At 40.2% G+C, this 21351-nt stretch overlaps 2 protein-coding genes across 2 annotated transcripts; both read right to left on the bottom strand.

Moving 5' to 3' along the window:
* Nucleotides 1–921: 921 nt before the first annotated feature.
* On the bottom strand, nt 922–19342 carry LOC149015193 (putative pectin methylesterase CGR3). Its single transcript, XM_089155143.1, has 7 exons — nt 19161–19342; nt 13240–13403; nt 12992–13031; nt 12654–12695; nt 11965–12339; nt 4315–4370; nt 922–1488 (listed from the first exon to the last, which is right to left on the bottom strand). Exons 2-7 carry the CDS (start codon nt 13360–13362, stop codon nt 1336–1338), a joined length of 789 nt encoding a protein of 262 aa, XP_089011269.1. The 5' UTR covers nt 13363–13403; nt 19161–19342; the 3' UTR covers nt 922–1335.
* LOC149015194 (Pentatricopeptide repeat (PPR) superfamily protein) lies at nt 13414–19154 on the bottom strand. The gene has a single exon (XM_089155142.1). It carries the CDS (start codon nt 18758–18760, stop codon nt 16910–16912), a length of 1851 nt encoding a protein of 616 aa, XP_089011268.1. The 5' UTR covers nt 18761–19154; the 3' UTR covers nt 13414–16909.
* Nucleotides 19343–21351: the final 2009 nt, after the last annotated feature.

Genomic DNA, 21351 nt, shown 5'->3' on the forward strand with positions numbered 1-21351 from the left:
TGATATATAAATGGGGTGGGAGTCGGGAGTCGGCACTGTGGGGAGAGACGGAGCAGAGACCAGAGAACGGGAGAGAGATTAGAGGGTGTAGAGAGATAGAAGGGGAGAGAGACCATAGTTGCAGTAGAGGCATTTCCATTGTCGGAGTCGAAAAAGGACTTTGACGGTGGGATTGTGGGAGAAAGATGGTGGAGAGCCTAAGAGTGAGAGAGAGAGATTAGACGGAGTAGATAGATAGAGAAAGAGAAACTTGAATTACAACGGAGGCATTTCTGTTGTTGGAGTCGGAGTAGTGAAGGACTCTAACCGTCCTTGTCAACACGATGACAACATCATCGTCTATCATCTCAGAGAAAACCGAGTGATTAGATGATTCAAATCTCTGCCGAGCTTCTTCTGTGTAGCGGTGACATATTTGCCGGAGACAAAGGGGAACCAATACAAAGGGCATTTCCACTGAAACTAGTCAAAACACCAACCAAACACTCAGTTCTAGCATCCAACAGCACCAATAGTGGCAGAACTCATACCACCTGAGAAAAATCTTCAATTTTTGCTGACTTTTTGCTGGTTCAGCAAAAAATAGCCAATTTTTCGGCAATTTTACTGCGACTTTTGGTATCCATCTTTTGGTGCTTGCTTGCTTTTATGTTGCCCTTGAGCAACATGAATGTTGTGAAATGCCGCCTACATAATGTACCATGATCATAGGTGCATTAGTCTTTTATTTAATGGGAACCAGTCCCATTCTGGTGAGGACTACATACACGTTTCATGGCAAAACCATTCCATTACACACACCACAGAAATTGCAGTAAAATAACGACTTTCCAAATTCAGCATGAGTAGCATTGACTAGTAGCAAATAAATTTCAAAATAATGTTTTCAGAGGCCTGCAGAGCAATCCAAGGCCTAGAGTGTTTAGCTGTAGTCAAATTGAGAATGAAACAGTAAGGAGACACCTCTGATAAATAAACATTAAGCTGATTATGATTGACACCACATTTCTGGGTAAAACGTTGATTGTTTTGGAAAGAAAACTCCCAATTTTTTCACAGTAATAATGAAGTGCAGATCAGAAAACCCTAGTCCATTCCCCAAAAAAAAAAAAAAAAACCTAGTCTCCAGAAATACATTTGATGATTACATTCAGGCAATGCCCCCTCTCCATGAAAAATATAGTCAAATAAATATCAACTATCCAATTGTAGGAACACAATACCAATAAATAATCAGAACCGATAACATCCATTAAGATATATCTCAGAGGAGACTTGAAGACTCTTGCCTTAATTGTGCCAACAAGCTCCATGAACATCAAACGTATCATACTTTCAGTGGTATGTGTTGAGGTGGAAAACTTGACAGCTTGGCTTGTAGGATTTCTTGGTGGTAGCCTGCTCAAATTTCTTCAAGGCAGCTTCATTTTCTTCCAGACCCGTCTGGACAAAATACCGTATCCACCATGAAGAGCTCCGATACTTGGCCTTCGCAAAGAAAATTTTAAGATGTCAATTACATAATCAAGCTGTTTCCTTGTGCAGAAACTAATAGCTGCTTATTGACATGCCAAGAGAAGGAAAAGCATACAAAAGAAAGAGACATACATACAGCATTCAGTATTTTAGTCCAGGAAAAAAGATGGAAGTTTCTCAAACAAGCAAATTAATAGTAGAGCAGAAAAAACCAATGAAAACTCCAGTTCCACCCAAAAAAAAAAAAAAAGAAACCAATGAAAACTGAAGAAGAAGATGGTCTAGAACTTACAGCCTCCATATCTCCAATGGGCTACCAACAGAAATTAATAACTCTAACTTCATTTTCCTTATAAAGTAGAACAAAGTTTGTACAAATGTAGCATTGTCTTGGCTAAGTCAGCAGAGGGAATTGAATCACATACTAAAACACAACCTTGATTCCCTGTCAGGATAAGACATTCCCCACCCACCCCCAGCCCCCAAAAAAAAAAAGAAAAGAAAAGAACGATGGGAACGATCTTGGTCCATCTAGTATGGATAACCTACTGCATCCCTTGACACATTGAAGGAGTACTTTCTAAGATTCTACCAGAGATGTCACCTGGATTTTCTTCTTGCACAAGCAACCAGCCCTAACTCTCCTAGGGTAAGTAATATGCAAAAAGTTGTGTATATAGCCCGTCCTTTCAACACTCCCACAGCCTCCTACCCGTAAACAAACCCCCCCCCCCCCCAAAAAAAAAAAAAAAAGGAAAAAAGAAGAATGGAAAGAAGGAAAGAAAGAAAGAAAGAAAGAAAGAAAGAAAAAGAATAAGGAATGCAGAACCATAAAGATCAAATGTTTTAGATAAGTTAATCATCACCAACATAAATTTATTGCAAACGAACAAAATGTAGACAGATTAAGACAAAAGCCAGAAGGCAAAACCATTGATGGGAAGATTGTTCCTGCAAATGTAAGTTAAGAAACAATATACTTTTGTGACTGCCTACATGAAACCATTTGATCCAACAACCTATCAGCGCTCCAACCTTCCTAACAAAGCAATCTATGTCTGACACATCTTATTCATTAAAGCTCATGTGAAACATGGAAGCTTCATATTATGTAATGATCTTGCCTCCTAAGAGGGACATGACTGGAAACTTAAAATTGGATCCAGCATCAATCAAAGAAATAATATATCATGAAAACCTTGGAACAGGTGAACAACACCTTGTGAACAAGTGGCCAAGATAGAAACGCATCATGGATCATTATTAACAGGTGAGATCATTAATAAAATCAACTATTACAGCTTATATGTTTGTCTTTCTCAGAGAATAACATGCTGCAGCAGTGGTAAGGTATCTCCAGGTGCTCCAGTGAAAGGGTCTCTATTGAAGTCAAATTGAGAATTCTCTATGGTTGTGGATTCAGCCTGCCCTAAGTCCAAGCCACCATTGTCGCAGCTGACTACGAGGCTTTTCTTCCAAGTTTTTGGTAAGAAAGCAACCTCCCATCCCCCTTCCATCTCACTTTTTTGCTTTCTTGAAATTTCAGATTCCCTAAAACCCCACAAAGCAAGAACCCTCATATCTTCCAATATAGGGGGATCATATCCCCATATCATTACCTACATCCCTTCCAATTTTCAACCATTCTACCACCTATAAACCTTTGTTCCCTATGTCTAAAATATTCTCCTTATATCTCTAAGATCAAGAAACCCTTTTCTGGTCCCACTTGAGTTGTTTCTCTTAATTATTCAATTGAGGCTACATCAACATCATTGCTGAAAAGGTTTGCAAGTTAGATCTGAAGACAAAGCCTACAAGATTGCACAGGTGAACAATACAAATCCCATAATTAATTGAAGGTATTTACTCATATATTCTATTGGTAGAATGATAAATCAGGTGCAGTGGATGTCCCTCCCTCCAAAAGTTTGACACATTCTTAAGAAATATTGAAGGATGAGACTGTAATTATGGGAATACAAATTCCTCTGAGCATGGTGATGAAATTTCTTCTGACAAAAGATGTTCCACCTATCAAAGCAGGCAATTAACTCATTTCTTGGATCTCGTTAACTTAATTCTTGTCCGGTTCTGTTTAGAGCAGAATTGAGTTAGTATCACCTGAATGATTAACTTACATGAGTTACGAAACCAAAACCCAAACATAACAGGTCTGCCAGAAGGTCAGAAGTAGTTTAGCTGCTCTTTATTTTTCTTATTTGTTTGGGCAGAACATATAGGGGATAGATGGATTTTGACTACATGTTAATTTCAGTTTTAGATTCTAGTTGGGCCTTATATGAGTGAGCGAATGTGTGATCCCCTGTCTCACTTGCAACTCTTAGATTCTATCTCAGAATTCTCCCCTTCATCCTACCCAGCCCTTCATCACACTCAAGTGGAAATAAATGCTACTAGTAACCCAGATGGACAAAATGTAATAGCTTTAAATTATAGGCATCACAAAAGAGCAAAAGCATATCAAATTTCTGGTATGAGATATACTGTTAATGCATCATACATGACATGCACAGCTACAGCTTATCAAACTGTTTCCCTAACCCCCCCCCCCCCAAAAAAAAAAAAAAAAAAAAAAAAAAAAAAAGAAAGAAAAGAAAAGAAAAGAAAAGAAAAAACTTGGCCACATATTATGCTAAGAAATAACATTATATTAGAAAACGGGAACTGAACAATCTGGAGGTAAAGGATATAGCATTCTGTTGTCCACTAACTAGTCAATGGTGAATTTTATATCAATAACACATATCCAACAGAGTAAGCAGACAACAATGAATCATTAACCAAAATCTAGTGAAGGAGCATTTAGAAACTTACAGGCTTTCCAAATTTGGATATCTCAGGAACTTTGACTCTCTGTTGACCAGGAGAACCTACATATGAAATGGGCAACAAATCATACACAAAGGAAATTATATTCAAATGTTATCCTGACATGTAGTCAGTGGAACTTACAATATTTCTCCACCCAGATTTGAGGGATTTAATGTTTCCTGAAAAGAGCTCATTAAAAATAGCACATGTACACTGTGAACAAAATGATCAAGACAACATTTAGGTCATGTTAAGGAGAACAAATTTTCCCTTCTACTACTAATCAAGGAGTAGAATTTGGCCAACAGGTCCTATGATTCAGCAATTTTTGTTACCACTTCTGGAACATAAGAAAAGTTGCATTTAATAAAGGACCCCAATTGTTTAATATCAAACACCATGTGTCTAATAGTGAGCTGGTATGGAAGAAGCGCGCAGATTGGCAACCTCCAGACAATCTGTCTCCACCCAGATTTGAGAGATTTAATGTTTCCTGAAAAGAGCTCATTAAAAATAGCCCATGTACACTGTCAACAAAATGATCTAGACAACATTTAGGCCATGTTAAGGAGAACAAATTTTTCCTTCTACTGCTTTTTGCAGCATACTTGCAGTTTTGATCCATTCAACTTCACACCCATGCATATAGACTGTAAAGTTAAAAATAAAATATTCAAAAGAAAATTGAAATCTCCTGGATAACTAACATAGGCCAGAGACCATTTTCTGATTCTTTTAAAAATCTTTGTAACCAAGAAGCCACCATGATAGGGTTTCACCTGATGGCAGAAATGGAAAATTCAAACTGCACACACATTTACAATACACCATGATAGGTGCCTGCCAATTGACTGAATCCCGGATGATGAGCATAGAACAAAGTTATATCAGTGGTTGTTGGTTCAGGGCCCAGAGTGCTACACCCGGGTATCCATTCTGTGAATGGTATTAAGGTCATCATAATGTGTCCCAAGTAGTACTATACCAGTTGAGATTTAGGGATCGTTTGCTAAGTTTACTTTCAAATAAATTGGTCATACGTTATCATGGACTATGTGGTTTTGTTTTATTGCTTGCTTGTAACTTGTAAGATTATTGGCAGGGTCAGATGGGCGCTGTTTACTTTTTTTCCTGGCGTGACTTTTCCTTATGTTTCTTTGTAAGATCTAATCTCCTCTGCATGAAGCAGGTTTCCCACCCCTTTTCTTTTCTGTTCGGCAGCTTTTTTGCTGCCCATCCTTTTCTTTCTCCTGAATTTTTTTTCCCTGTAGTTTCTTTGTTTATTTATTATTGTCTTCCCTTGGTTCTTCCATTCCTGCTGTTTGCAATTTCTAGTTTGTCTCCTTTGTTATTTTTTGCTGTCATATAATTGTAAGGATGACATCCTAACTAAGTATTTAATGGGCATGTTATTTCACTTTTCATCTACTTCCATGATACAAATATTTTTGCTTTCTACTGTTTCCTTTCAGAACATTGTTATTTGCTAGTTTCCAATGTCAGTTATAAATTTCTGGATTAGGACGCGATGTGTTCTATAGGAACATTTGATTAAGGTGTTAAAGTTGCCATGATCCCCTTCCTTATTTTTCCCTCATGAATTTCGTTTAGTCTTGCATATTAGTTTAGGCTGACATTGACCATTGCTTTGTTTATGTTGTGTAATTTGCATGTTTATCTTTTATTTGCCGTTACAGTTCCTCCATATTTGATATTGCCCATTAGGACTTGCACCCACCTAGAGTACACATAACCAGCCCTTGTAGAATCCATAGTCCCTAGGTTCCCCCTACATCAATATGCAAAAAAGAGCAATTTGAAAATTTTTATCATCACCCTGCAGTTACAGAGTACAACTTGATGCTTAATCCCCACAAAAAAATAATAAAAAAATAAAAATAAAAGTTCAAAATTTTCCAGACAACTACCATAGGCTGAAGACCCTTCTTTGATTCTTCTAAATTATTTCCAACTACGAAGCCGCTACAATATGGGCTCCCACCTGATAGGGAAACGGAAATTCAAACTGCACACTACTTGAGAATAGACCATCAATAAAAGCTTTTTTTTTTTGGGACACTCCTATCTGATACAGAGAATAATAGGAACATACATGTTGCAACCCAAGGTCTGGATTAGCTCTTTCAGGGCCCTCTTTAATAAGGTCCAGCACAGATTAGGGTTATGGCAGCATTTGTTAGAGGTTAGGGAGGGAGAGGGCTTTGCTGTTCTGCAGTTTAGATCTAGATTTCAGTGTTTTAGAGGGTTTTAGGAGGTCCAAATTGTTTAAAACTAAGGGTTTCAGAGGTTCCAATATTCTGCAGAATTTTCTCAAGAAAGAAGATGAAGAGCAGAATTTTAGGTGTTAGGATTATAGGGTGTAGATAGTCCCTGAAACTGGGAGGGAAGGTTACTGGGGTTAGGGGAAGGGTACTCCTAAAGTTCGGGCCAGATCTAACAGGTAAGATTGCTATAGATCTGACCTCAAATTTTGGGTCCAGATAAAGGTCTGGAAATTCCAGAAAAATTCTGGAAAAATAAAAGCAACTTGCGGGTGGTCTAGAAGAAGAGGGAGGGGCTTAGGAAAGGCTGTGATGGGTGGTGGGGTTTGTCTACTTACTGACTGAAGGGTGGGAACTAGTACATGAAGGCTGAAATGATTGCTGGAATTACCAAACTGAAGATGAAGATGCTACTGGATTTCCTGAAATGCTACTTTAGAGCTTGAGGAAGATGAAGATGCTACTGGATTTCCTGAAATTCGGAGAACTACTCTCCAGCCCATTCTACCCCCCAACCCACCCCCTCCTAAAAATAAGAATAATAAACCTGTAAGCCCAAGCCCATCTATTTCTTATCCTAATCCATCTCACCACCCTCTCTCATACTTCAACCCATCATCCCTATAATGTGAGCCCAAGCCCATCTACCTTTAACTCAACCACTAGCCCACCACATCCCAACCCATTACCCAACCCAAACCACCCCAACCACTTGCAACATGCTGACCAAAGCAGTTGGACCCTTCTAACGTCTAGCCACCCCCTCCCCTCTAGCCCCACCTCCTATGACCGAATTATTTGCCCAACCTCCACCTTCAACCAAAACTCCCCTAGCTTCCACACCACCATAGATCCCAACATATTTGAAACACCCTCCCTCCTGGGTTCCCCCTTGTGTGAGTCTACCCCCCCCCCCCCCCCCCCCCATTGTATGACTTTACAACTTCCACCAACCCTTTTGCCCCTCTCAATAGCTCCTTTAGTGCCACACCCCCATTGCAACCTCAATGACTGATCTCCTCATTTGGACATTAGGGGCCTCAACTCCCTTTCCAAACCAGTTGAAGTCAAAACTGCCATCCACAATTTGAAAGCCTCTTTTTGTGCTCTCCTTGAAACCCATGTCCATACCAACAATGCCCATTAGATTGCCCTCTCCATTTCCCCCTCTTGGTCTTTCCTTTCTAATTCCAATTCTACCCCTAATGGGCATATTTGGATTTTATGGGACTCGACAAAAGTTCAATCTTCTCTAATTTCAGCCACCCCCCAACTTATGCACCTTCAACTTACCCCCTACCCCCCCCCCCCCTTGAGCCCCCGTTCTTTCTCACCATCAACTATGGCCTCAACCACTCCTCTAATCGCTCCCCTCTTTGAAACAATCTCCACACTATCTATCCCTCTACTATAGGACACCCCTGGGGTATTGAAGGCGACTTCAATATTGTCCGTTACTCTCATGAAAGAGTGGGTGGTAGCTTGCCTGACCCACTAGCGATCAATGCTTTTAATTCTTGCCTTGATGATGTGGGTCTCTCTAATCTCTGTTGGATTGGCCATCACCTTACCTAGCACAACAGCAGATCCGGAGATGCATGTATTGCCTCTAAGCTTAATTGTTTCCTTGTCAATGAACCTTGGTTCTCCCTTTTCCCCACCTCTTTTTCCTCCTTTTCCCCTCCCTCTCTCTCCGACCATTCTCCCTGCCTCCTGCACATCCTCGACCCCCTCTCTTTTGGGCCTAAGCCTTGCAAATTTTTTGACATATGGACCTCAAATCCCTTCTTCCTTCCTACTGTCCAATCTGCCTGGAATCGACCGGTTTACTATCATTTCCTTCCCCTTGTTGCTTTCGCCTTGAAGCTCAAAAACACCAAAACTGCCCTTCGGTCCTGGAACTCCTCTTCTTTTGGAAACATCTCCTCTCGCCTCTCCTCCTGTCGTTCGGAGCTCTCTAGGGTCCAAAACCCTCTCCAAATTGACTCTCATAACTCCTCCCTCGTAGATGATGAGAAATCTCTCCCTAGACCTCTCATCCCTCATTTCCCAGGAAAAAAGCTTTCTCCGTCAAAAGGCGAGGATCAAATGGCTTGACCTTGGGGATGCTAAAACTACGTTTTTTCATCGCTCCCTAAAAGCCCGCCTTAACTTCAATTCCATCCCTTGTCTCCTCTCCAGGAATGGCTCCTGGATCTATGATCCCCCCTAGTATCAGGCAGAAGTCATTTCTTTCTTCTCCCTGTCTTCTCTCCCTCCTCCCCCTCCTTCCCCATTCCCTCCTCAACAAATTTGTTGACCCCTCCTCCCTTGCTTTCCTAAGCTCCATCCCCTCTACTAAGGAAATCGTATTGGCCATCCTTTCCCATAAGGCTAAAAGAGCTCCCGGCCCTGACGACTTTAGTATGGGCTTCTTCTTGGCTTCTTGGGACTTCATTGTGGACGACCTTATCCCATCCGTAGTTTCTTCTTCAACCCTTCTCAGCTTTCCTCCATTAACCATACATTCATTTGCCTCATCCCCAAAAAGCCCAAAGCCACTTCCCTCACCGACGTCCTATATCCCTTTGTGATCTCCTCTACAAACGCATTGCCAAAGTCCTGGCAAACAAACTTATGTGAGTCATCCCCTCTCTTGTCAATCCCAACCAATCTACCTTCATCTTTGAGCGTAGCATTTCAGATAATATCCTTCTCTGTGCCAAGATTGTTTAAGGTTTTGATCGTGTTGACCACTCCCCGACAGCACTTCTTAAGGTAGACCTCCACAAAGCATTCAATTCCATCTGCTGGGATTTCATTAGTGAAGCCTTCTCCGCTATGGGATTTCCTCCTCCCTTTGTCCATTGGATTGAGATTTGCATATCCACGCCCCCCCCCACTTCTCTATCATCACCAATGGCTCCCATGCTAGATACTTCACATCCCGGGTTGGTATCCGTCAAGGTTGCCCCCTCTCCCCTTACCTCTTTTCCTTGGCTCTTAAGGTCCTCTCTCATCTCCTTTAAACCAAAACTGACCAGCTCCTCATCTACCCTATCCCTAAATGCAAATCCTTGAAGCTCACCCATCTTGGTTTTGCAAATGATCTCATGATCTTCGCTAAAGCTGACCACTCCTCCATCTCTTCCATTTTTTATGCCCTCTCTTCCTTCGAGTCCCTCTCTGATCTTCGGGTCAATTTGGATAAATCCTCCCTATTTCTTTCCGAAGTTTTGAATTCTGTCCATTCCTCCCTTCTCCTCCTCACTGGCTTTAGGTCGGGATCCTCCCTGTCACCTACCTCGGCCTCCCTCTTATCCCTGGCCGCCTCACTCATCATCATTGCTCGGCCATGCTTGATCACATTAGGAAAAAGCTTCAACTCTAGAAAGGCAAGCTCCTCTCCTTTGTTGGTCGAGTAGTGCTCATCCACTCCTGCTTCAATCCTCCTACCTCTATTGGTGTGGAATATTCTCCATTCCTAAATCCACAATCCGAGTCATGGAATCCCTTTGTTGTGCCTTCCTTTGGAAAGGCCAAGAATCCACCCATTTTCTCCATCCCATCAGTTGGAATACTGTCTATCATCCCAAAGCTGAAGGGGGCTTGGATATTCATCGTATTTCTGACATCAACCTTGTCTGTCTCCTAAAGCTCATCTGGAAAATTGCCTCTAAGCACAACTCCATCGAGGTCACTTTGGTATACTCTCACTTGCTAAAATCTGATTCCATATGGACTGCCCCCCCCCCATCCCTTCCAACCCGTCTTGGGTTTGGAGAAAGCTTCTCCTTCTTCGTCCTTGTGCCCTCCCTACCATCTCAACACAAATCTCTTCCGGATCCTCCACTTCTTTCTGGCTTGACCCATGGCATCCGTTGGGCATTCTCTTTACCCTCCTTGGTCCCCGCTCTATTTATGACATCTGCATCCCCAAGCTCACCCCTCTCTCTGCCTTCATCACTAATGGTTCATGGTCCCCCTCCCTAGAATCACACAAGTATGGAACTCTCTCCCTCCCTTTAATGGTGGCTCCTCTTAAGACATCACCATTTGGCTTCCTTCCCCACCAAGCTCTTCTCCACTTCCTCTACCTGGAATCTTCTCAGACTCCCCTCTACCCCTGTCCCCTAGGCCCCCCCTAGTTTGGTTCAAAGGTCACATTCCCTATCATTCCCTTACCCTCTAGAGAGCCCTTAACCTTGCTCTACCTACCCACCCAAGCCTTCCTCATTAGCCGTCACATCCCAGTTAACCCTAACTGTAACCTTTGTTGGAACTGTTTTGAGGACCTTAAGCACATTTTTCTTCTTATGCCCATTCTCCTCGATCTCTTTGGGAGAAAGCCCTTGCTTCCATTTGGCCTAAGTTGAGGCACTCTTATAGCTTTGCTCAAGATTGGGCCTAGTGCTTGAGAGTTTTCCCGGGCTCCTCCCTCTACGACCGAGTTGGCAAGCTAGTGTTTGGTGCGATTATCCACCACTTGTGGTGAGAGCAAAATCTTAGGCGATAGTCTTCCAAATCTCAATCCCTTGACATGATTTGGAAGGCTATCTGTTTTGAGGTCTCATCTAGACTTCTTTATGTTTCCCATCCCCCGGTGATTGACTCCCCCAGGAATAAGCTAATTATTAGTTCCTGGAGTCTCACCTCCTCATTTAGGCCTTCCACTTGAGAGGCTTGTTTTCCTTCCCCCCCCCCTTCTTCTACCTTTTTATTCTTGGCATTGTTTTCTTTAATATACTTCTTTATTCATCCCAAAAAAAACCTAACTAAACATAATTTTAAAAGGACTATAACTCTCAAAATACCTACTCAAACAGAAAAATAAAGGTAGATCCCTAACCTTTGGATCGAGGAGATTCTATCCAAACCCATATTCAGCCTCAAATAGTGGCTAGGAAAATGACCAAAATACCCCTAGGGTATTCGGCCAGCTTTAAGTGCCTTTTTGGGTTTGGTTTTTGGACCCAATTTTAGGAGGCCTCACATCAATATGCAAACCAATAATAACGACAATTAGAAAATTTTCACCATCACTGCACAATTACTGAGTACAATTTTTCTTTTCCTAAAAAATATTCCACCATATACATCAGCCCTAACCATATGATGATGATGAAGATAGATATAAAAGTAATTGAAGTCTACAATTCCATTCAACAGTATTCTATGATGACCCCGAATCAACGTATGCAACAGATTTATTCATCTTAGCATCTATCAGTTGACCATCGACTTTGGACACATTTACAAAGAGGGGCAATGAAGCATCTAGTAAAAGATGATTGAAGCAAAATATTTTCTAAGGCATACTTGAAGGAGCCATTTACTATCAGATGATAACTCTTCTAAGAAAGTATAGATTATAAAATGTCAATGAAATTACCAGTAAAAATAACAAGACCATCTGTGGATACCCTTGCCAATTCTGGAAGAGTCTTGTTGAGGTACTTTGGAGACAAGTAATCCAAAGCATCTGACACAACAACAAGTGAGAATGACTTTGTGTTGTAAGGGAGAGGAAACTTGATGTCAGCCACACGCACAATGCCCTTGCGCACAAGACTTTTGCAGGTAGCATCAGCATCTTCTATGTCATATGGTTCCACACCCCAAGCTTCAGTATCCTCTTCTTTTAGCAGTTTAGAGACCACTGAACAAGTTTCAGGGCCTACATGCAAAACTTTACGCATGGCTTCACCATATGCTTTCTTCAGGAAAGGTATAGCTCTCTGAACTTCTGACGTGCATGAAAGATCACCTGCAAACAAGGATGTAAGTTGAGATCAACAAGTTGGTGAAAGAGGGGTCTCTCAACAAATTATGAAACCAGCACATCTTGTATCTTTAGCAAATATATGCAGCCCTGAGTATTCCTTCTAAATACCTAAAACTGCCTCATTCATGCACAAGAGGAATAAACCACCTTTCTCTTCTCATATGGTATTTCCAAAATAAAGATTATTGGTAGCTCAAACAAACTGTCGACAAATTATGGAATCATTCAGAAAAATTTTATCATCATACTGTAAACAGAAAGACCAGTAATCAAACCCACTGCCCCTCTCCCCTCACCTTCAAGCTTCATAAGAGCTTCTCTTCCTCCACCAAGTCCACCTATAATACAAAAACAAAAAGTTAACTACCTGCTACATCAATCCCAGCTCAATAACATGAAGACGAAATATGTATCCTAAATGCAGATTGTAGAACAGCAGGCAGTCTATTTCTCTAGTTAACATGGAAGCATGAAGCGAACTTTCCCATTACTTGCCAAGTGCATATGGAATAACCATTAACTGAAAACTTCTTTTTGATTTTCCCTTTTTTTTTTTTTTTTTCTCCTTCTTTTTTAACATATTTCAGTTTATTTTGGATTGTAAAGAAAATGTATGTAAAAACCCTAAACAAACCTGAGCCACTATAAGAATAGCCAATTAGAAGGAAGGCACCCTGAAATCAAAACAACGCAAAAATCAGGAGTGCATAAAGCCCATTCCAATAAGTGAAATCCCAATGCACTGGGTATTTAAAAAGGCAAAAAGTTAAAAGCAACGGCTCTCCCTTCGTTGTTCATGAAGACAGCAGTTACCTTCAAAGAAATATTAGAAGATAAGAAAGAAAAATTAATGAAAAAAACAGAAAGGATAAACAAGGATACCACAAGGACGAGCCCAATTGACAGCAATGGCGAAGAGCGTGATTTCTGATTCAATGAGCTCACAAATGGAATACTGCTACTGTCTGCAGTGCGTCTGGAAGGATTTACTGGCCTTCGGGACATGACTGCTGCTCTAGATACTGCTCAACTCCCAAGACTTTAATCTGATAAAAAAAAAATGGAGTATTTTTGTAAGTTGGTTGGGGGAGTGAGGGAAGTAGGAAAAAGGGTGATCCAAGTTCTCTGTCTATAGAATGCACAAAAATTGTCAAAACCTCCAGAAATTCAGAGGCATTAACTTCATTTTCCAACCTTACCAACTAACACTTCCCAAGCTATGAGGTAAGGCCACATAGAACCTAAATTCTAAAATAGAATAAAAATATACAGCAATAAAAAGTATAGAACATGAAAACAACAACATTGAAGTATCCCAGATACATGCATTGCAATTCTGTGGGGTTTAGCCCAGCAGAAAGCTTAAGAACTAGATTTCAAAAAAAAAAAAGGCAATTCAATCATGCTTATAGCTTCAGAATTCAAGAAAGCACAATGCGAACATGAATCCAAGAAGAGCACTGAAATTCATATTCATAAGCAAAGGAAAAGGAAAAAATGCGAACAAGAAATTTGAAAGCTGAATTCTGCATAATGAATCCAATAGTCTTGCAATAAAGTTCTCAATCTCTAAATAGAAAATAAGAACAATGAGCAAAAGCAACATCTAGTTCAAAACGTATATACTTGAACTTAATCAATTCAAATGATTCCTGAAGAATCTACATGCCTGAAAAGTTGAATTTGTAGAATCCTATACAGAGATCATTTCCAAAGCAAATTTAAACAGGAAAGTAAATGAAAAAAGAACAAAAGGATAGAAAATAATGCATCGTTCCAATATAATATTCAAGGGGTTTTTCCATTAACTTACAGGAGATTATGGGGATCTACGGCAAAACTATTTTGCAAAGTGGGAGTCCTAAGTAACCGAGATCTAGATCTATCTTCGCAGTGGATTTAACTACTATGCGTTAACTCTCAGGAAAGGCAAAGAAGCATTCTCAAAGGTATAAATCTCAAAAAGAATCCCCATTATTACTTGTGTGCAACTAACTAGTAATATATACTTGTGAGGCCAGCACACTAAAAAGGACTGCCTAATGCGCACAATAGAAAAAGAAGTTGGTCAAAGCACTCTTCAAAGAGTTTCAGAATTTATGGGGTTTTAAGGTGGTCTGATCCCATCTGGTACTGGATGGTGTGTCTGCCCATTAGATGGTCTGCTAGGTTTAGTATCTAGGACTTTTTTTTGTTTCCATAGAGTCTGCAGATCTTGGATCTCCTTGTGCTATCCAAGGAACTCTGCAAAGGGAACTGTGGATTGAAGAGAGAGAAGAAAAAGAAGATGAGATCTACGTAAAGAGTTTAAGATACAAATGGTGTGGTTCAGGCGCAATAATGAAAATTTAAAAATAATAAATAAGAAACTACAATACAAATATGCAGATTTCTGCACAACCCCTCCCACATCCCATAAGTAGAGCTCAAACTTTCTCTCCTAATTAAACCCATCCCTAGTGGACAATTCAATTCCCCCAACCCATCATTGGGGGAAATTTCATCCTGCATCATAATCACCTTTCTCCATAGAAAGAAATGGTGTATGCCAGCCACTCAAATGACCTGAATTACATTATTATGTGGATTGGCCTCTAATTTCAAAAGGGGGGAGATTGGAAAGGAATGCTTTTGGTACGAAGAAAAGTTATTTCTTGATATACTTGTAGATGATAAAAGATTTTCTTTTTGTGTAAGTAGCAATTATAGTTTTCGCTGAAATTTTGCGAGATTTGGGTTATTTCAAGGTCACCAGAATGAGATACATGAGAAAAATGAAGTTGACTGAAAGCCTTTGGTCATTTTGTACCTAAGTGAAATTTTGGAAACTCAAGGGGGTATTATGTAAGTTAGACATTATAAACACTTAAACTCGACAAAATTTCGCACATTCATTCGAAATTTTGACCGAGAGTTCCAGAGTGAGATTTCAAGCTCACAAACTCATTTCTTCATCATTTTCGACGATTTCTTGCTCAAACCAAGGGGGAAATGTGACAATCTTGCCTACAAACATGTGGTTGCCATCAATTAAGCCCTCCAACATCAACATGTAAGTGTTTTCTCCAGATTGAGACGTCAGACTCACAGTCAGAGTCACAGTATGGTGGTACTGGGTTCCCATTTATTGATGAGATGTTCTCTCACCTTGTCCCTATCCCTGCACACCAACCACCTTACTGTACCCGATGCCGATAGCATCATATGATCCTTCTGATCTGTATTATGGCTGATCAGTGGATAGTCTAGGACATCGCAATATGGTGAACCATATCCTAGGATGGGTTACCTTTGGTATGCTGATGATGCCACATACTAGAGATGGTGTCTAATTATGGCCAGTACTTCTTATCTTCTATGCCATGGGATGCATATGTCGTACAGTTTGAGGGTAATGCATGACAGGTCCAACAAACATACAGTGAAATTGACCAAGCCAACATAGCAGCTTCTATAGCCTAGGTCTCACTGATTCTTACTGTTCTTTATTTGTTATGACTTTTGACTTGCAAAGTTGGTGTTCCATAATTTGTAAATTGTAATTGAGTTATGACTTCTTGAACTTTCATTGTTCTTGCATTTTAATGAAGTTCAATGTTTTCTTCGTTATCAATTTGAAATTGTTTCTCATTTATCTCAGTTTATAGTTCAACCATATTTAGATTTGAGAAAATCCAATATTCAGTTTAGTTCACATACAACCAAGCATGTACGAATCAAGAAGATCAATTTGTGTTATGCTTTAGTCAACAATAAGCTTGTAAATGTGTTCATTGGCCCTAAACTAGGTTGTCCACCAAAATCCAGGTCAAAATCAGCCTTAAAACTCACCATAACCATCAATTTTGCCAAAATTTCGATCAAATTTTTGAAAAGTGTAGCTACACATGTCCTTGTTGAGCTCTTGTTTTTAGGAGCCAAAAAATAAAAAGAAAGAAAAAAAAAGAAAAAGAAACCAACCAAATGACATTATTACTCCCCTTGGAAGTCCACAAAGCATTGCCAGCCTATCCTTATTGCTAGCTAAATTTTCGAAGGCAAAAGAAACTGTTATTTCTAAGAAATTTTCATTTTCCTTCACTACCCACTCATTTCATATGTATTATATGCTAAAATATGGAATGGACTGTTGGATCAATCCTGGCCACAACTAGATTAGGACTGAAATTGAACTGGATCGTTCTAGATCAATCTTTAAAACAGTACATGCAACCATAATTATAGGTACTGTCTGATAACACTGATGATGTTTCTGTGTTGAGAAACAGCTTTTTCCATTCAGCTGCTGAGAAATAGCTTTTTGGGTGCTCAAAAACATTTGGTAAACCTGTTGTCAAATCAGTTCAAGAACATAATTGGATCACAAAGACATTTATACTGTTACCAATAAGTACAGAATTGCAATTAGCACTTTCCCTACTAACTGTCGCTACTTTTCATCAAATTAGTAATTATTATTACAAATAGTTCATTATACTTCTATGTTACCTGAGGTTGAAAGACTATGTAGGGTAGCCCAAGACCTGGTCTGGAGTTGGGAGTACTGCTTAAATCACCAGAAATTACCGCAGGAGCATAATCCATCCTGGAAATGATGGAACCTCATGTTATCCCTAACTACAATCTCCCTCTTTGTAAGTCTAGACACACTACGCATAAATGAGTGGCAGTCCTCACATATCCGTAGGTTCTTCACAATCTGAATAGAACTGCCGGTACTGGTAGTTAGTAGGCCGAACACTAAAGCCAACTTTTCACTATGCCTCATTAGCAACTGCTCTTTCTCATTGTCACTCAAATCGTAAACAACAGAGGTCAAGTTTGGTTTGTAACCAACAAGCTTTAATCTTTCCAAAAGATCCTCTAAAGCTTGCTTGATCTCATTAGACCTTGGATGTGTCATGTCATCAGCAAAAAATTCGTGAATTACTCCATTGTTTGCTTCTACCCAGCTGCATGCAGGATTCTTTTTCATACCTTTCTTTCTTATCAACTTTCTCACACGTGAAACATCATCCCATCTTCCAGAAGATGCATATATGTTGGAAAGCAATACATAATTTCCAATAGCATCTGGTTCAAGCTCAAACAGATGGCTGACTGCAATTTCAGCAATATCAGGATTCCTATGTATACGACATGCTCCAAGTAATGCTCCCCACACACCACCGTGGGGCTCAATTTCCATTGTTTCCACAAGCTCATAGGCTTCTTTTAAACGCCCAGCACGACCAAGAAGATCTACCATGCATGCATAGTGGTCAGCTGAAGGTGGGATCCCATAAACTTCCTGCATGGTTGCAAAAAACTGCAGCCCTTTTTCGACAAGCCCAGCATGGCTGCATGCAGTGAGCACCCCAATGAATGTAACTCTATTTGGCCTAATTTTTGTCTCCACCATCTGATGAAATAACCTGATTGCTGCATCAGCCTGCCCATGCATTGCAAACCCCACAATCAGTGCAGTGTAAGAATATACATTCTTCTCGATCATCTTCTCAAATACCTGATATGCTTCACCAACATTTCCACACTTGGAATACATGTCAATGAAAGCAGAGCCAACAACAACATTTGCCGTTGGATCTAGCCCCTTGTGCTCGGCAACATTCCGGATCCACTTAGCATACTTCACAGCACCCAATTGGGCACAAGCAGAAACAACACCCACCAACGTTACTTCATCTGTTTTCACACCGGCCTCACACATTCTCTCAAACAATCTCAATGCCTCCCTTGGCCTTGCATTTTGGGCATAGCCTGTAATCATTGCAGTCCACACAACCATATCCTTCTCAGGCAACCCATCAAACAATTCTCCTGCAACTTCCATATCTCCGCTCTTAGCATAAGCAACTATCAATGATGTCCATGAAATCACATCTCTGTCAATCATTTCATCAAACACTCGGTGCCCATATTCCAAAAATCCACATTTCAGATACATATCAATCATAGTGTTGCCAACATAGATATCAGAGTCAAACCCACCCAGCAAAATAGTCTGGCAATGCAACTGCCGACCAGAATTGAAATCAAGAGTTGCACCACAAGCCTTAAAGAGAGCACAAAAAGTGAATGACACGGGATCAGTACCTTGCTTCCTCATACAGTTATACAGCGGGACTGCCTCACTTAAGGGTCCACATAAAGAGAAACCTCGAATAAATGCAGTCCAAAGAAATGGGTTTGGGTGACGGACTTGACCAAAGACGAGGCGAGGATAAGAATCCATGGGGACACTGAATTTGGTAAGCATTCGAATAAACTTGGTAAGAACGAAGCAGCATTGGTCAAGGCCCTTCCGGATAATGTGAGCGTGGGCTTGCCTCAGCTGGCTGACATTGTTGCAGCCGTGAAGAAGAGAGACTAATTGAGATTCTATGAGTGACCTTTGGGACATGGTTGCTGTTCTAAGTAGCGATCAAACCGCAAGACTTGTAAGCTGATCGAAAACTGAAGAAATTTAGGGGGAGGAAAAGGTGGGATCAGATCCGAGTTCTCGTTGTCCATACACAAATGAAAATGGTCCAAGCCTCTAGATTATAAAGAGGCATTAATTTCCTAAATCGTTATCAATCTCCAAAACTCATTAGGAAACAAGGACAATAAAGCATTTCAGCGCGTAAATTCAAAACATATGTTCAGAATATAACCGATTCTAACGAACCAATATGCCTAAACAGAATCTTAGAAGCAGAACGTTTCTCAAGCAAATTTGAAAATGAAACTAAATGAAAACATGATGAAAGCACAGAACATGATGCATGATTATGTAAGTGGTGTTTTTTCCCTTAACTTACAGAGATGATGTAAGAAGACTGAAGCCAAAACTACTTCGTGAACTGGAAGCTCTAAGTAATTCGGATCCAGATCTGATCTTCAACAATGGATTCTACTGCTATATTTTAGCTCTCTGGAAAGTAGAAAGACAGACACAGGAAGTCAGGAACTCTGTTTTCGCTTTGGTCTCTCAAAGAGTGGTAGGCAACCTACTAATAGATATATACCTGGCGGGGCCCGACTCGCCGTGGGAAGAGATAAATGCTCCATGCGCACAATAGTAATATACGTCGGTGTCGGCGCTCGTAAGTGGCTTTCAGTGGAGTTTACAAACGGTCTGATCCTATCTAGTGGTGACTATACGGTCCGGCCGTCTATTAGTGGTCTGATCGGTCTATCTTTGTACACTTTGAGGTGGGGCATCCAATGTGTCCGTGTGTTTGGCCGCTAGATGCTCTGCCCGTGGTATAGTTGCTTCACATCCAGACGCAAAGACCCTGCCCGTTGAGCCACCCCCAACATATAAAGTGAGACCAATCAGGCCACCATTAGATGGGCGGACAATTTAGTCACCACTGGTCCACCAAATAGGATCAGGTCATTTGTAAATTCCACCAAGTTGGTACTTGTTGGAATCTCTCTTAATAGGGGGCATATTTGTTATTATCTTTTAGGCTATTTACTTGTGTTTTTTTATGTCATTAGAAGGGCATTTCTATCCTTTTTATGTTATATATATAAATCCCCATTTTGGGTTTAGGATTTTATTCGATTATTTTATATGTTGGGTTCTCTCTCGCTCTCTAAAGTGAGATTCTCCTTTATCTTTCTTGCTCTCTGGTTTGAGGCTTGGTGGTTGGTTTCCTATGCGATTTGAAGGTTTGTTTATCTTTGATTGAGCTTCATGATGCTCTTGGATGCATCAATTTTGTGCATTTCTAGGTGAGATCATATCTATGGTGTTCATGTTGTGATGCCATGAGTTGTTGATTGATCTCTTGAGGGATCTTTTTTTGAAATGTTTTAATTGTTATTTGAGAGTTCTTATATACCTAAACTTAAATTGATATAGTTGTGCATATTATCTTAAAAAGGCAAGATTTTCTAAACATTTCCATTGTGATTTAAAGGTTATGAGCTTCTGAAATCAAGTTAAATGATGGTCGTCTTGTGATTCTACTTCAACTCATCGTCCTGGAGGCAGATTAGGGCTTATCCCTCAATCTGCTGGCTAACATGAATGATAAGAAAACTTAAAAAGTTAAAAGGGAACTTGAGAAGGGAAAAGGAAAGTTTACTGTTTACTGGGAAATAAAATTATTTTTTTTTGAAGTTTGAACCAATGAATCATACCCCACACATGTTTGTCTTTTTTAATCAATGGCAGCCAACTCGAGATTAGAGAGAGAACGAGATAGGGCCAGAGGGGTGGGTGAGAGTGCATTGACATGAGTGATGATTGGTGAGTCACAATCAAACCTCGATTATGACGCTTTTTTTTTTTGCAACAAATTGTTAAAAATCGTGATATTTTGAATAAAAACGATAATTAGCGTAAATATCGTTTCAAGGTGGGGTTTCGGTTCACTAGTGGGTGAAATCACGAAAATTATTTTGCCGAATTTCGGTGATAAGTTATTCCTTGTATATGCCTAACTTTAAATTGATTTAGTTGTGCATATTATCTTGAGTTTTCTAGTTGTCATTGAATGTAGATCATTTGAATGAATCAAGTAAATTATTGTCTCTTGTGTATTCGTTCTGTTGGGCATATTGGGGTTTATCCCCAATGCTACCATTGGTAGGGCTCATCCCCACATGTACAAATGCATAAGGATTTGAACCGGCTAAAGAATCGAACAGCTCCAGGGATGGGGGGCATATTGGTTTGAATGTGACCAACCAATTACAAGGAACCCACATGATTAGGGTAATGGTTTTTTTTTGTTAATTATTTTTTAATTATTTTATTTATTTATTTATTTATTTCCGGATTTTCATGCACCCCATGTAGTTTGTGGTTGTAAAGGCGTTGACGGTTTCCACCACAAAAATGGTGGGCCCACCATCTGAGAGATAGATAAAAAAAAAAAAAAAAAAAAACCCTTTCCCATCCCACATGTTGATACCCTGACCCCTGTTTGTTTTGTGATGGTAAGATCCGAAATATTTGGATTCCCAAGAGACACAATCCGACGGGTCGCAGATCCG

Source organism: Hakea prostrata, chromosome 5 (genome assembly GCF_041222555.1).
Source record: "Hakea prostrata isolate BN-2017 chromosome 5, UWA_Hpros_2, whole genome shotgun sequence".
In the NCBI taxonomy this organism is placed as follows: Eukaryota; Viridiplantae; Streptophyta; class Magnoliopsida; order Proteales; family Proteaceae; genus Hakea; species Hakea prostrata.